Genomic DNA, 16699 nt, shown 5'->3' with positions numbered 1-16699 from the left:
TTTTTACATAATCTCCGTGACAAAGAAGAAAAAGAATTTGATATCTAAATTGAAAAACAAGCTAGTTGCAATAAAGCTTTACATTTCTCTCTCTCTCTCACACACACATACACACACACACACACACAATGGAATGTAATTTTCATTTTTTACGACAAACTTCCTGAATGCACGTAAAAAAATATTTTTAATAAGCTTATATTTATATTTATTAATATACTTTGTCCCTTTCATAATTTTGCTGCTGTAAATTGAGAATTTCTCCATTGTGAGACAATTTTTTAAGAAAACCTGTGACAGAAACTTGATTCGACTTCATGCTATCCCCCCCCCCCCCCCAAATGCAGATTTGTATTGGAGCAATACAATGCACTCTCCTGGCTGACGTGCACGCCTGCCACCCAGGACCGCCAGTCTTGCCTGCCCGTCCACTTGGCCGTGCTGGTCCAAATGTACAATGCCATCCTCAACATGCTCTAGCCGTACGCACCTCCTATTCCGCAGCTCTGGGCCTTCTCAGCGTCCCCCCCCCCCCCCCCCCCCTCCCACTTTGCAACTCCTCGTCTCAGAGAGGACTCTCCCAGGGCCTGGAATGTAAGTCCGAGTGACAAAATGCTAAGCCAGTGCAGAAAAAAAAATACTTGGAAATGGCAGTCACGGTGCTTTCTCATGGAGAGAAACTCGGGTGGCATTTTGAAACAAACGTCTGCAGACCTGTAATATTGTACAACCAGCAAATTTGCATGTCAACGCACACTCGTGGCATTGTTGCGTCGTTTTAAATTTTGTACAAAAAAAAAAAGGCGCTGTTGAAAGGTTCTTTGAACTCTTACGGGGGAGCGTTTTGCAAGCGGCACTTTTTCTTCACCTTTCAAAGGGTTGTAGATAAGCGATGGCGGTACAAAAAAAAAGATGAAGACAGGCCGGGGTGTTCATAATGTAAAACATTTGCAAAGAATTTAAAGTTATTTTGTCATATTTAAAATGAAACAAAAGGGGGGGGGGGAGAAAGGCCTTTTTTGTTGCCATCTTTTGGGATCTGAAATGAAAGTTGTCAATTTAATGCAATATTTATACAAATTATATCATGTCATAGAATTTGATATCTGTACGTATATATCTAACAAATATATATTACCTCTTCCAAACAGGCACTTAACGAAAATAAAGGGTGATGGACACAGAATGAACATCAGTTAAAAACAAAACAAAAAAAAACAGAAAAATCTATATATCGTTTGTTTTATTTAATGCCTTTCAATTAAAAATATGCAGGAGATAATAAGGCAAATCCTTGAACGAGGCAATCGAAAATGTTCAAATGAAAATATTTAAGAAGGACACTTATGATTTCAAGATGATGTCAAGCAAACCTCGAGAAAGGCCCCGCCCCCTTTGCTATTTGTTACAATCGGAGCATGTTTGTATGATACACCATTCGGCTGTGTTTTTCTGGAATTTTTTAAAAGCTGTACATTTCAAGCTGTTTTTGTTTTATTATTATTTTTTTGCTGTGAGCTTTTATACATATATATCTATAAATATATACAGTGAAAAAGTCATTTACTTCCAGCCAAATACGTGGAAATTGCCAAGTGAGTGTTCACGAAATTGTACAGACAAATGCAAGTTTGCAAAAGACTTTGTTACGTCGGTCATCAATTTGAATATGGAACAGATCCACACCAAGTGGGAGATATCTGTTACTTTTACACTATTTTTTAAAGTAAATTATTAAAAGCCTTCCAAGTGAGAACGCGTTCACTTGTGCTCTTTCATTTGCATCGTTGACACTCGGACATTCCATCCATTTTTAAACCATCCTGTGCACCCTGTAACCTGATAACATGATAAGCTGTCCACTGTAGTATCCGCTGTCACTCATTTTTTTAAAAAAACTGTCAAACTCCGGGCTTTGAGGGCTTGCTATCCTTCACGTTTTTTTTGTAGACGTTTCCCTTCTAACACACCTGATTCGATCGATCAAGATTTTTATCCGGCTCCTACGGAGCAGCTGATCATTTGAATCAAAACATGCAGGATGGTGGCTCACGAGGACCAGTTTGACACTTGTGCATAATGAGGCAACCCCCCCCCCCCCCACCAAAAAAAACAATTTTTATACATATATATATAATATTAATCAGAATTCACTCAAAATATGCAACCTGATATGCTAACCACTTGGTCACCATGCCCCCAAGATTTACACACGCCTCTGATGGTGACTTGGAAATTTCTCTCTTTGGGATGAAAACACTTTTTAGTTTTCGTCCCATTTTAGCCATTTCTACATGTGATGCTCCATCAAAACTCTCTTGCATGTACACTCAACACACATGCTAATGAAATTGATGTTAGCGCAAGAATGCTAACTTGAAGCTAGCTAGCAACCCGTTAACACTAGAGGGAAAACTTAAAGCTTTCTGTGAAATATATCAAAAGGTGATTGTTCGGTAACATAAGATGTTAACACGTCTTGTAATTTATCTGACAGAACACCCGCCACATTTTCACGTCAATCAAAACTAGCTTGTCATGCTTTAGTCATTAAAGGACAATGTGTTAGATTGTTAACTGTCGCATTATGGTCATGACAAAAAGGAACATCAACCAAATGTCTGGCAACAAATTATTCCCAAACTATGTCACACATTTTGAGTTCGGGTTATACTATTAAAGTACGAATAGGGATTGTGCTCTGAGGCAGGAAAACAATTCAGGCTTGTAGAAAGTGAACAATGAGGCACTACTAAATGTAATTTTCAGCATCCGCATGGCTTTTCATATCAGATTTTTGTGAGTTTCGATTAGCGTTATTCAAACTTGGTTTGCGGCCAACACTGACCTTAACATTAATGCCCCCCCTGCAATGTGCCAACGGGGAATTTACATTTGAGGAGCATTTGTGACTAACAAAATGAGTGCTGAAGAGGTTGGAGCCACCACCATCAAGGTCATATGAATTGACTGCGGGGCGCAAATTTATTTTAAAGGGTCCAGATTGCATAGGAAAAAGCAGACAAAAAGTCACTGTCGGAAGCAGCTTGGAAAGCAGAAAAAAACAACAACAACAAAAAAATCCCATGAGTGGTTGAAGAGTAAAAGCCAGTGAAGGGTCACTTGTGGAGCCGCCTGACTAATGGCCGCAGCCACTCGAGGAAGCGGCCTCTTAAGTGACCGCATTGTGTTGGCTGCAGATGGCATATTAGACCACGGCCATTCAACTAGCACGTGACTCGGACGCAGCCAAATGGCCCGTGGGCAGGACTAGGAGAAGGCCAGCGTCGGCCGAGGCATTAACGACACTAACTCGGAAAGAGTTGGAGGTCGCTGGTGTTTTATCTCGCTTTTCTTCCACCGCGACATCCCATGACAGGAAAAAATAAATAAAATGAAAAGGCCTCACATAAGAAGGCTAATGAGGTCAAAAAAGGGGGCCGGCATTGAAAACAGAATATGGATTTAAGTGTACTTTACTAAAGTCTTACTGAAATTATTTCCAACCACTGGAACATTAAGTACAGTTACTGTGCTAATTTTAAATACAGTTTAGGAAAATTAAAGTGAGGAAAAAAAGACTATAGTAGTTTAATATTAGGCACAGTTTAAACATTAACATTGTCCCTAAATATCAGAAAATGACCCAAAAGTTAAAAACAACTGAACCGACCCATTGACGATAGTATAACGCGACTGACCGAAATAAACGTTTCAAAACAAACACTTCCAAATGATTAAATGCAAAGTTATACATTAAATGCAGCTGGACTATTTTATTTTCATCGGTGTATCGCTGATGGTACTTTTGGTAACTCATATATACGTAGCCTACTTTAACATGAAGCACAGATTGAACATTAACACTCAGCTTAATGTCAGGAAAGTAAACAACTGTACTGAAATAATGATTCAACGTAAATGTACAACACGTAAAAGTAAAACTTAATGACTGCTGAGGTCCAACTAGCTGGCACACAATACCATCAATGGGTTTCTGCCCACTAGTGAACAAGTAGATACTGTTGAATAATGCTTTCACAACTACTTGAATGATTCTGTAAGCTTCTGTCATGCGAGTCGTTTTTCATCGAGGATAAAGAATATATGCCTGCACGTATTGTTATATCATCTGTCTACATGCGCGGTTTGTGTAGCCGTTGTTTAAAGGATACAGACCCAACAGCTATCAATGCCATTTGTTAGCCCGGCTATGCGTTTTTGCCTCGTGTGTTAGCGTTAAGCTAGTGGTTGTCGTACGTCTCTTTTGTTACTAAGTCATTTTAAACAAGAAAAAAGCTGAAAGTAGATATAGATAATATGTCAGGGTGAGTGTTGCAGCCATACTGTCATTCCAGATGACCCCCCCCCGACTCTCCCTGTGAAGTGGAGGCAGCTGTCGGCTGTAACGTCACACTGCCTTGAAGTCGGCGGCAACACCATTCTTTGTTCTGAACTTCAAGACCGAGCGAGAGAAACACATCCCCCATGGATACACTGCTGTCTGTCTGGCGTCTGTCAAGGCAATCGGAGGTGATGCGGGCTTTCGGGGCGGGGGGCCCGTACGACGTGGCGGGGCCTCTCGCTGCCGGGTCAGGGAGGGTTCGTGGCTCCGGGACGCTGTGGGTGGCACAAGGTCATATGCGGCGATGTTACAATGTGCGAGATGTCAGGGGTGAAGGGTCACAGAACTGAAAGCTTTCGTGTTGGTTGGTCACAACAAGGGGCGACTGAATCAATTAAAAAAAAAGACTCCTCTTCATAGTTTCGTGCAGTCAACTGTAAAGCTGCGACTGTTGACGATCATTTTTCAATCCGTTGGTCTCGAACTCTGCTGTGATTTTGTCATCACAGCGGATGATTGTCGACATCGTTGACTTTGCCAATTCGTAGTCTCGGCCGTCCCTTTCGAAAGCGACAGACAATTTCAGCCGACGAGATTTGTTTTCCGTTTATTGCATGTTTTCAGACCGGGTGCTCCGGACCGCGCCGTGCCTCCACAGGTACAACAATGTACGAGTCGAACAGTAGCGTTGCTAAGCAACGGAGAGGAATCCCGCGCTGTACGTTTTGTTCGTAAACAAGATCGCGGCGGCAGTTAGCTTCCCGCGGTTCATTGCCACAAAGACATATTTTGGAGGGGGGGGGGGCGATCTGGTCGTGATAATGAAGTTTACGTTATAAAGGCATTGATTATAAGGCGGCAAAAAACAAAAAAAAAAGATTTACGTGTAATCTGGACTTTGAAAGGTGAACGTGATAGCGGTGAAAATGTAAACGTTGAAACGAGGTTCGACCGCGCTACACTTTTGCTATTATACGGGTGAGCGAAAAGCAGCGGCAGTTAATTTGTTTTTGTTTCACCAGGGCGGTGAGTTACGTAATGACTATCGGTCCATCATACCCACACCCACCGCCGACTAAATGGCACTTGAAATATTTGCGAGTCCGCACCCGACATGAGCCGGCACAAAAAAAAAAAAAGAAAGGAAGCACCACGAGGTGAAGGCTGATGAACGCTTTCAGAGGAGAGTCTTGTAAGGACACGTTGAACACCGCTCTCCGCAGCGCCATCATCAAAGAGCGCGTGAGAGATGAAGAATGATGTTCGGCCCTCCGGCACGCTCGTGTTGAATGGATGCCGAGGTGCACTGGAGGTGAAGAGTGGCGGTGGCCCGATAGCACCGCGTTGACTTGGAGTCTTTCAAACGTTTGGACATTTTACGGCCATCAATTGTTTGAACGTTTGAAAGTCGGCTAAGTGATTGATTGCTAGACTGTTGAATGACTGACTGGATGAGCCCTCCCGCAAAAATAGAAAAATGAACAATTTTAGGCCCCAACCCGAAGTTTTACTTGACTGGCGTCCCGTCACAGCACAAGTGATATTTTCCGGCGACATGAAGCAAAAAGCAAGCTCGCAACTCTCAGCGCCTATTGTTCCAAGGCACTGCTGAGGCGACACAACAGCTGACAACGCATCGTGGCACGCTTGGAAACATCTGATTGAGTCCTTAGGGGGGCGGGGGGTGGATTTTCATTTGCAAGAAGAGGCCCCGACAATTGACAATTTTGCCAGTGCAAAATTTTGGAAAAAAAAATTGGCCATTTTTTTTCTCTGTTGTATTGCAAAATCTGTTGCATGTTCTGTCTGTCATTCAAATCTTCATTGCTGCCAAATATCAGAATCAACATTGGCCTAAAAAATTCTTCGGTCAGTCCCTAGTCTAGTCTGGATACCGCTTTGTTATTGTTTTTAAGAGTGAACGGATGTGACAGCTGTTTTTCGTGATCTCCGACATATGAAAGTAATCCCATTCATTGCAAATGAATGCTCTAAATCAACTCCTCGCAGACAGGTTTATGATTAGCCTTTGTGGTGTGATTATTCCCAAAGACAACACAATAAAACACTTACGCAACATGTTTCTTAGCGCGTCACAATCAGCACTCGAGTTGTTTTCATGCAGAGGCGACGAGCCATCGCTCACTCGGAGCCCCCACTCAGCCCAGGCGACGAGGCCTATCAACGCCTCTGAGATGTAAAACACGGCCTCTCCAAGATCAATTCTTTCATTGTGAGATGAATGAGTTGACCTAATTATCGAGAGAAAACATGTTTGAGGCAGCTGTCAAACGCCACACACCTGTGACTCAACCCTCGGCAATTTAAAAACGCGCACCGATGGAGAGCCATCGGGTGATTAGACACTCCTGTGAACGTGTTTGTCGCCAAGCAACCGCAGTGTTTATCCCCCGCTTCACCGGGGCCTTTTATTCATCAATACAGATTGTGGTTGGAGCTAATTATTCGATTTAATCGTTGGATACACAAGGAAAATAATTTTATTTTGCCTTAAGTTGTGCGTATGTAAAAGTAAATTATCGGCGTGGCTCGCATTTGATTAAGCGATATATTTTAAAATTGTACAGCTGATAATGTTTGATGTTGTTTTTTAATGTCATTATAACTTGGTAGTGTCATCTCAAAAAAAAAACACCTTACTATGCATGGTCATCTTTATTAAAAGAAAAAAAAGTCTTTCAATACATGGTCATCTTTTTCAAAACACATTACAAAAAAGATGGTGTTTTTTTTAAATCACCTGAGTATACATGGTCGTTTTTTAAAAATGTGTGGGGCATTTAAAAAAAAACAAAAAAACGACCTTGAAAGGCGTTTTTATTTGAAAACCCCCCACCATGTCGAGTAAGGCGTTTTTAGCCGAAAAAAACGACCAGGGATAGTAAGGCTTTTTTTAGCCGAACCCCCCCCCCCGACCTTGGTTACAAAGGCGTTTTTTGCCGAAAAAACCCCACCCATGTATGGTAAGACGTTTTTAGGCAAAAAAACAACCATGTATAGTAAGGCGTTTTTAGCCGAAAAAAACGACCATTGATAGTAAGGCGTTTTAGCCCAAAAAACCGACCATGTATAGTAAGGCGTTTTTTAGCCGATAAAAACGACCATGTATAGTAAGGCGTTTTTAGATCGAAAAAAAAAAACATGTATAGTAAGCCGTTTTTCGTCGAAAAAAAAACGACCATGTCTAGTCAGGCGTTTTTAGCCCGAAAAAAACGACCATGTATAGTAAGGCGTTTTTAGGCAAAAAAAAAAAAAAACATGTATAGTCAGGCGTTTTAGCTGAAAAAAAACGACCATGTATAGCAAGGTGTTTTTAGCCGAAAAAAACACAATTTACAGTAAGGCGTTTTTAGCCGAGAAAAACGACCATGTATAGCAAGGCGTTTTCAGCTGAAAAAAACCCCGACCATGTACAGGAAGGCATTTTTAGCCGAAAAAAACAACCATGTATAAAAAGGCGTTTTTAGCGGAAAAAAATGACCATGTATATAGCAAGCCGTTTTTAGCCACAAAAAAACGAGTTTTGAGCCGAAAAAAACGACCATGTATCGTACAGCATTTTTAGCCCAATAAAAACGACCATGTATAGTAAGGCGTTTTTAGCCACAAAAAACAACCGTTTTTAGCCGAAACAAAACGACCATGTATAGTAAGGCGTTTTTAACCAAAAAAAAAAAACGACCATGTATAGTAGCCGTTTTTAACCGAAAAAAACCGACCATGTATAGTAAGGCGTTTTTAGCCACAAAAAATGACAGTTTTTAGCCGAAAAAAAAACAACCATGTATAGTAAGGCGTTTTTAGGCCGAAAAAAACGACATAGTATAGTAAGGCGTTTTTAGGCCGAAAAAAACGACATAGTATAGTAAGAAGTTTTTAGCCCGAAAAAAAAGACCATGTATAGTAAGGCGTTTTTTAGCCCAAAAAAACGACATAGTATATTAAGGCGTTTTTAGGCCGAAAAAAACGACATAGTATATAGTAAGGCGTTTTTAGCCCAAAAAAAACGACATAGTATATTAAGGCGTTTTTAGGCGGAAAAAAACGACATAGTATAGTAAGGCGTTTTTAGGCCGAAAAAAAACGACATAGTAAGGCGTTTTTAGGCCGAAAAAAACCCGACATAGTATAGTAAGGCGTTTTTAGGCCGAAAAAACCGACCATGTATAGTAAGGCGTTTTTAGCCCGAAAAAAACGACAGTATAGTAAGGCGTTTTTAGGCCGAAAAAAACGACATAGTATAGTAAGGCGTTTTTAGCCCGAAAAAAACGACCATGTATAGTAAGGCGTTTTTTAGCCCAAAAAAACAACATAGTATATTAAGGCGTTTTTAGCCCGAAAAAAACGACATAATATAGTAAGGCGTTTTTAGCCCGAAAAAAACGACATAGTATAGTAAGGCGTTTTTAGGCAGAAAAAAACAACATAGTATAGTAAGGCGTTTTTAGGCCGAAAAAAAACGACATAGTAAGGCGTTTTTAGCCCGAAAAAAACGACATAGTATAGTAAGGCGTTTTTAGGCAGAAAAAAACAACATAGTATAGTAAGGCGTTTTTAGCCCGAAAAAAACGACATAGTATAGTAAGGCGTTTTTAGCCCGAAAAAAACGACATAGTATAGTAAGGCGTTTTTAGGCAGAAAAAAACGACATAGTATAGTAAGGCGTTTTTAGGCAGAAAAAAATGACATAGTATAGTAAGGCGTTTTTAGGCCGAAAAAAACCGACATAGTATAGTAAGGCATTTTTAGCCCGAAAAAAACGACCATGTATAGTAAGGCGTTTTTAGCCCGAAAAAAACGACCATTGATAGTAAGGCGTTTTAGCCCAAAAAACCGACCATGTATAGCAAGGCGTTTTTAGCCGGAAAAAACGACCATGTATAGTGAGGTGTTTTTAGCCGGAAAAAACGACCATGTATAGTGAGGTGTTTTTAGCCGATAAAAACGACCATGTATAGTAAGGCGTTTTTAGATCGAAAAAAAAAAATGTATAGTAAGCCGTTTTTCGTCGAAAAAAAACGACCATGTCTAGTCAGGCGTTTTTAGCCCGAAAAAAACCGACCATGTATAGTAAGGCGTTTTTAGGCAAAAAAAACAACCATGTATAGTCAGGCGTTTTAGCTGAAAAAAAACGACCATGTATAGCAAGGTGTTTTTAGCCGAAAAAAACCACCATTTACAGTAAAGCGTTTTTAGCCGAGAAAAACGACCATGTATAGCAAGGCGTTTTCAGCTGAAAAAACCCCCGACCATGTACAGGAAGGCATTTTTAGCCGAAAAAAACAACCATGTATAAAAAGGCGTTTTTAGCGGAAAAAAATGACCATGTATATAGCAAGCCGTTTTTAGCGGAAAAAAACGACCATGTATCATACGGCATTTTTAGCCCAATAAAAACGACCATGTATAGTAAGGCATTTTTAGCCGAAAAAAAACGACCATGTATAGTAAGGCGTTTTTAGCCACAAAAAACGACCGTTTTTAGCCGAAACAAAACGACCATGTATAGTAAGGCGTTTTTAACCAAAAAAAAAAAACGACCATGTATAGTAAGGCGTTTTTAGCCACAAAAAACGACCATGTATAGTAGCCGTTTTTAACCGAAAAAAACCGACCATGTATAGTAAGGCGTTTTTAGCCACAAAAAATGAGTTTTTAGCCGAAAAAAACCAACCATGTATAGTAAGGCGTTTTTAGGCCGAAAAAAACGACATAGTATAGTAAGGCGTTTTTAGGCCCAAAAAAACGACATAGTATAGTAAGAAGTTTTTAGCCCGAAAAAAAAAGACCATGTATAGTAAGGCGTTTTTAGGCCGAAAAAAACGACATAGTATAGTAAGGCGTTTTTAGGCCGAAAAAAAACGACATAGTATAGTAAGGCGTTTTTAGGCCGAAAAAACCGACCATGTATAGTAAGGCGTTTTTAGCCCGAAAAAAATGACACAGTATAGTAAGGCGTTTTTAGGCAGAAAAAAACGATATAGTATAGTAAGGTGTTTTTAGGCCGAAAAAAACGACATAGTAAAGTAAGGTGTTTTTAGGCCGAAAAAAACGACATAGTAAAGTAAGGCGTTTTTAGCCCGAAAAAAACGACCATGTATATATAGTAAGGCGTTTTTAGCCCGAAAAAAACGACATAGTATAGTAAGGCGTTATTAGCCCGAAAAAAAGACAGTATAGTAAGGCGTTTTTAGGCAGAAAAAAAAGACATAGTATAGTAAGGCGTTTTTAGGCCGAAAAAACCCCCGACATAGTATAGTAAGGCGTTTTTAGCCCGAAAAAAACGACATTATAGTAAGGCGTTTTTAGGCCGAAAAAACGACATAGTATAGTAAGGCGTTTTTAGCCCGAAAAAAACGACATAGTATAGTAAGGCGTTTTTAGGCAGAAAAAAACGACATAGTATAGTAAGGCGTTTTTAGGCAGAAAAAAACGACATAGTATATATAGTAAGGCGTTTTTAGCCCGAAAAAAACGACATAGTATAGGAAGGCGTTTTTAGGCAGAAAAAAACGACATAGTATAGTAAGGCGTTTTTAGGCAGAAAAAAACGACATAGTATAGTAAGGCGTTTTTAGCCCGAAAAAAACGACCATGTATATATAGTAAGGCGTTTTTAGGCAGAAAAAAACGACATAGTATAGTAAGGCGTTTTTAGGCAGAAAAAAACGACATAGTATAGTAAGGCGTTTTTAGCCCGAAAAAAACCACCATGTATATATAGTAAGGCGTTTTTAGCCCGAAAAAAAATGACATAGTATAGTAAGGCGTTTTTAGGCCGAAAAAAAAGACATAGTATTGTAAGGCGTTTTTAGGCCGAAAAAAACGACATAGTATAGTAAGGCGTTTTTAGGCCGAAAAAAACCCGACATAGTATAGTAAGGCGTTTTTAGGCCGAAAAAAACGACATAGTATCGTAAGGCGTTTTTAGGCCGAAAAAACCGACAGTATAATATAGTAAGGCGTTTTTAGCCCGAAAAAAAAAAGACATAGTATAGTAAGGCGTTTTTAGGCCGAAAAAAAGACATAGTATTGTAAGGCGTTTTTAGGCCGAAAAAAACGACATAGTATAGTAAGGCGTTTTTAGGCCGAAAAAAACCCGACATAGTATAGTAAGGCGTTTTTAGCCCGAAAAAAACGACATAGTATAGTAAGGCGTTTTTAGGCCGAAAAAAACGACATAGTATAGTAAGGCGTTTTTAGGCAGAAAAAAACGACCATGTATAGTAAGGTGTTTTTAGGCCGAAAAAAACGACAGTATAGTAAGGCGTATTTAGCCCGAAAAAAAAGACATAGTATTGTAAGGCGTTTTTAGGCCGAAAAAAACGACATAGTATAGTAAGGCGTTTTTAGGCCGAAAAAAAACGACATAGTATATAGTAAGGCGTTTTTAGGCCGAAAAAAACGACCATGTATAGTAAGGTGTTTTTAGCCCGAAAAAAACGACATAGTAAAAAAACGACAGTATAGTAAGGCGTATTTAGCCCGAAAAAAAAGACATAGTATAGTAAGGCGTTTTTAGGCCGAAAAAAACGACAAAGTATAGTAAGGCGTTTTTAGCCCGAAAAAAACGACCATGTATATATAGTAAGGCGTTTTTAGCCCGAAAAAAAAGACAGTATTGTAAGGCGTTTTTAGGCCGAAAAAAAACGACATAGTATAGTAAGGCGTTTTTAGGCCGAAAAACCCCCGACATAGTATAGTAAGGCGTTTTTAGGCCGAAAAAAAACACGACATAGTATAGTAAGGCGTTTTTAGCCCGAAAAAAACGACATAATATAGTAAGGCGTTTTTTTGCGAAAAAAACGACTATGTCCCAGCTTTAGGCTATTGGAACAGACATTTCGCGGGTTCAAACCCCGTCCAGTGACAGCATAACTGGACGGGGTTTGAACCCGCGCATGCATCTCCACTACCAGTGACTGTGACTGGTCCTGCACTATAGGCGTATTTGACATGGACTTTCGAGGGTTTCCAAGAAAAGGTGTTGAATTTTCAGACGTAACTTGAGCGGGGTTTGAACCGGGGTTGCCTGGGTGAATGCCAGTGTGTATACCTCTACACCACGAGTGACTGCAACTTCGCCTTCACTATAGGCGTATTTGAGATGCACTTTCGAGGGTTTCCAGGAAGAAAAGGAAGTGTTTAATTTTCAGACGTAACTTGAGCAGGGTTTGAACCTCGGTTGCCTGGACCGAACGCCAGCGTATATACCTCTACAGCACCAGTGACTGTGACTTGTCATGCACTATAGGCATATATGACATGCACTTTCGAGGGTTTCCAGGAAAAAGAAACACTGTATTTTCACACATAACTGAGCAGGGTTTGAACCGGGGTTGCCTGGACCGAATGCCAGCGTGTATACCTCTACACTACCAGTTACTGTGAGTTGTACTGCCCTATAGGCGTATTTGACATGCACTTTCGAGGGTTTCCAGGTAAGTTGTATTTTCACACATAACTGAGCGGGGTTTGAACCCGCTTTGACTGGACCAAAAGCTGGCGTGTGGAGCTCAACACTACCAGTGGAAATCGATTGTTTTTTTCGCCTAAAAACGCCTTACTATACTATGTCGTTTTTTTCGGGCTAAAAACACCTTACAATATTATGTCGTTTTTTTCGCCTAAAAACGCCTTACTATACTATGGCGTTTTTTTTGCCTAAAAACGCCTTACTATACTATGTCGTTTTTTTCGGGCTAAAACGCCTTACTATCCTATGTCGTTTTTTTCGGGCTAAAAACGCCTTACTATACTATGTTGTTTTTTTCGCCTAAAAACGCCTTACTATAATGTCGTTTTTTTCGGCCTAAAAACGCCTTACTATACTATGTCGTTTTTTTCTGTCTAAAAACGCCTTACTATACTATGGCGTTTTTTTTAGGCTAAAAACGCCTTACTATACTATGTCGTTTTTTTCGGCCTAAAAACGCCTTACTATACTATTTCGTTTTTTTCGGCCTAAAAACGCCTTACTATACTATGTCGTTTTTTTCGCCTAAAAACGCCTTACTATACTATGTCGTTTTTTTCGGGCTAAAACGCCTTACTATCCTATGTCGTTTTTTTCGGGCTAAAAACGCCTTACTATACTATGTCGTTTTTTTCGCCTAAAAACGCCTTACTATAATGTCGTTTTTTTCGGCCTAAAAACGCCTTACTATACTATGTCGTTTTTTTTAGTCTAAAAACGCCTTACTATACTATGTTCTTTTTTCGGGCTAAAAACGCCTTACTATACTATGTCGTTTTTTTCGGGCTAAAAACGCCTTACTATACTATGTCGTTTTTTTCGCCTAAAAACGCCTTACTATAATGTCGTTTTTTTCGGCCTAAAAACGCCTTACTATACTATGTCGTTTTTTTCAGGCTAAAAACGCCTTACTATACTATGTCGTTTTTTTCGGGCTAAAAACGCCTTACTATACTATTTCGTTTTTTTCTGTCTAAAAACGCCTTACTATACTATGGCGTTTTTTTTAGGCTAAAAACGCCTTACTATACTATGTCGTTTTTTTCGGCCTAAAAACGCCTTACTATACTATTTCGTTTTTTTCGGCCTAAAAACGCCTTTATACTATGTCGTTTTTTTCGCCTAAAAACGCCTTACTATACTATGTCGTTTTTTTCGCCTAAAAACGCCTTACTATACTATGTCGTTTTTTTCGGGCTAAAACGCCTTACTATCCTATGTCGTTTTTTTCGGGCTAAAAACGCCTTACTATACTATGTCGTTTTTTTCGCCTAAAAACGCCTTACTATAATGTCGTTTTTTTCGGCCTAAAAACGCCTTACTATACTATGTCGTTTTTTTTAGTCTAAAAACGCCTTACTATACTATGTTGTTTTTTCGGGCTAAAAACGCCTTACTATACTATGTCGTTTTTTTCGGGCTAAAACGCCTTACTATACTATGTCGTTTTTTTCGGGCTAAAACGCCTTACTATACTATGTTGTTTTTTTCTGTCTAAAAACGCCTTACTATACTATGTCGTTTTTTTCAGGCTAAAAACGCCTTACTATACTATGTTGTTTTTTCGGGCTAAAACGCCTTACTATACTATGTCGTTTTTTTCAGGCTAAAAACGCCTTACTATACTATGTCGTTTTTTTCGCCTAAAAACGCCTTACTATACTATGTCGGTTTTTTCGGCCTAAAAACGCCGTTTTTTTCGGGCTAAAACGCCTTACTATATATACTATGTCGTTTTTTTCGGGCTAAAAACACCTTACAATACTATGTCGTTTTTTTCGGGCTAAAAACGCCTTACTATATTATGTCGTTTTTTTCGGCCTAAAAACGCCTTACTATGTCGTATTTTTCAGGCTAAAAACGCCTTACTATACTATGTCGTTTTTTCGGGCTAAAACGCCTTACTATATATACTATGTCGTTTTTTTCGGGCTAAAACGCCTTACTATACTATGTCGTTTTTTTCGGGCTAAAAACGCCTTACTATACTATGTCGTTTTTTTCGGCCTAAAAACGCCTTACTATAATGTCGTTTTTTTCGGCCTAAAAACGCCTTACTATACTGTCGTTTTTTTCAGGCTAAAAACGCCTTACTATACTATGTTGTTTTTTCGGGCTAAAACGCCTTACTATACTATGTCGTTTTTTTCGGGCTAAAACGCCTTACTATACTATGTAGTTTTTTTCGGGCTAAAACGCCTTACTATACTATGTCGTTTTTTTCTGTCTAAAAACGCCTTACTATACTATGTCGTTTTTTTCGGGCTAAAAACACCTTACAATACTATGTCGTTTTTTTCGGGCTAAAAACGCCTTACTATATTATGTCGTTTTTTTCGGCCTAAAAACGCCTTACTATACTATGTCGTTTTTTTCGGGCCAAATCGCCTTACGATATACTATGTCGTTTTTTTCGGGCTAAAAACACCTTACAATACTATGTCGTTTTTTTCGGGCTAAAAACGCCTTACTATACTATGTCGTTTTTTTCGGCCTAAAAACGCCTTACTATACTATGTCGTTTTTTTCGGCCTAAAAACGCCTTACTATACTATGTCGTTTTTTTCGGGCTAAAAACACCTTACAACACTCTGTCGTTTTTTTCGGGCTAAAAACGCCTTACTATACTATGTCGTTTTTGTCTCCTAAAAACGCCTTACTATACTATGTCGTTTTTTTCGCCTAAAAACGCCGTACTATACTATGTCGTTTTTTTCAGGCTAAAAACGCCTTACTATACTATGTCGTTTTTTTCGCCTAAAAACGCCTTACTATATACTATGTCGTTTTTTTCGGCCTAAAAACGCCTTACTATACTATGTCGTTTTTTTTCGGGCTAAAACGCCTTACTATATATACTATGTCGTTTTTTTCGGGCTAAAAACACCTTACAATAAATACTATGTCGTTTTTTTCGGGCTAAAAACGCCTTACTATATTATGTCGTTTTTTTCGGCCTAAAAACGCCTTACTATACTATGTCGTTTTTTTCAGGCTAAAAACGCCTTACTATATTATGTCGTTTTTTTCGGCCTAAAAACGCCTTACTATACTATGTCGTTTTTTTCGGGCTAAAACGCCTTACGATATACTATGTCGTTTTTTTCCGGCTAAAAACACCTTACAATACTATGTCGTTTTTTTCGGGCTAAAAACGCCTTACTATACTATGTCGTTTTTTTCGGCCTAAAAACGCCTTACTATACTATGTCGTTTTTTTCAGGCTAAAAACGCCTTACTATATTATGTCGTTTTTTTCGGGCTAAAACGCCTTACTATACTATGTCGTTTTTTTCGGGCTAAAAACACCTTACAATACTATGTCGTTTTTTTCGGGCTAAAACGCCTTAGTATACTATGTCGTTTTTTTCGGGCTAAAAACGCCTTACTATACATGGTCGTTTTTTTCGGCCTAAAAACGCCTTACAATACTATGTCGGTTTTTTCGGGCTAAAAACGCCTTACTATAATATGTCGTTTTTTTCGGGCTAAAACGCCTTACGATACATGGTCGTTTTTTTCGGGGAAAAAATGCCTTACTATACTGTCGTTTTTTACGGCCTAAAAACGCCTTACTATACTATGTCATTTTTTTCGGGCTAAAAACGCCTTACTATTCTATGTCGTTTTTTTCGCCTAAAAACGCCTTATTATACTATGTTGGTTTTTTTGCCTAAAAACGCCTTACATGGTCGTTTTTTTTGGCTAAAAAAGCCTTAATATACATGGTCATTGTTTTTCGGCTAAAAACGCCTTACTATACATGGTCGTTTTTTTGGGCTAAAAAAGCCTTACTGTACATGGTCGTTTTTTTTCGGCTAAAAACTGTCGTTTTTTGTGGCTAAAAACGCCTTGCT

The 16699-nt window shown here is 39.2% G+C and overlaps 2 protein-coding genes across 5 annotated transcripts in view; one reads left to right on the top strand and one right to left on the bottom strand.

Annotated features, from left to right (window-relative positions):
* The window catches only part of LOC147191745 (mediator of RNA polymerase II transcription subunit 13-like), a 70408-nt gene extending 68652 nt beyond the window's left edge, over window positions 1-1756 (top strand). For all 4 annotated transcript variants that reach the window (XM_086134185.1, XM_086134184.1, XM_086134183.1 and 1 more), the window contains exon 31: window positions 348-1756. In XM_086134185.1, coding sequence (XP_085990311.1) covers window positions 348-480 — 133 coding nt within the window. In that variant the 3' untranslated portion in view covers window positions 481-1756. The remainder of the gene's footprint in view (window positions 1-347) is intronic.
* Window positions 1757-2160: 404 nt separating this feature from the next.
* LOC147191744 (uncharacterized) overlaps window positions 2161-16699 on the bottom strand; it is a 168969-nt gene continuing 154430 nt past the window's right edge. Inside the window, exon 5 of the mRNA XM_086134189.1 lies at window positions 2161-4620. Coding sequence (XP_085990315.1) covers window positions 4594-4620 — 27 coding nt within the window. The 3' untranslated portion in view covers window positions 2161-4593. The remainder of the gene's footprint in view (window positions 4621-16699) is intronic.

This window comes from Hippocampus guttulatus, chromosome 17 (assembly GCF_054856545.1).
Source record: "Hippocampus guttulatus isolate MCC_2025c chromosome 17, RoL_Hgut_1.0, whole genome shotgun sequence".
NCBI classification, from domain to species: domain Eukaryota; kingdom Metazoa; phylum Chordata; class Actinopteri; order Syngnathiformes; family Syngnathidae; genus Hippocampus; species Hippocampus guttulatus.
The sequence above is the reverse complement of the archived record's forward strand: the minus strand, read 5'-3'. Positions and strand labels throughout refer to the sequence as shown.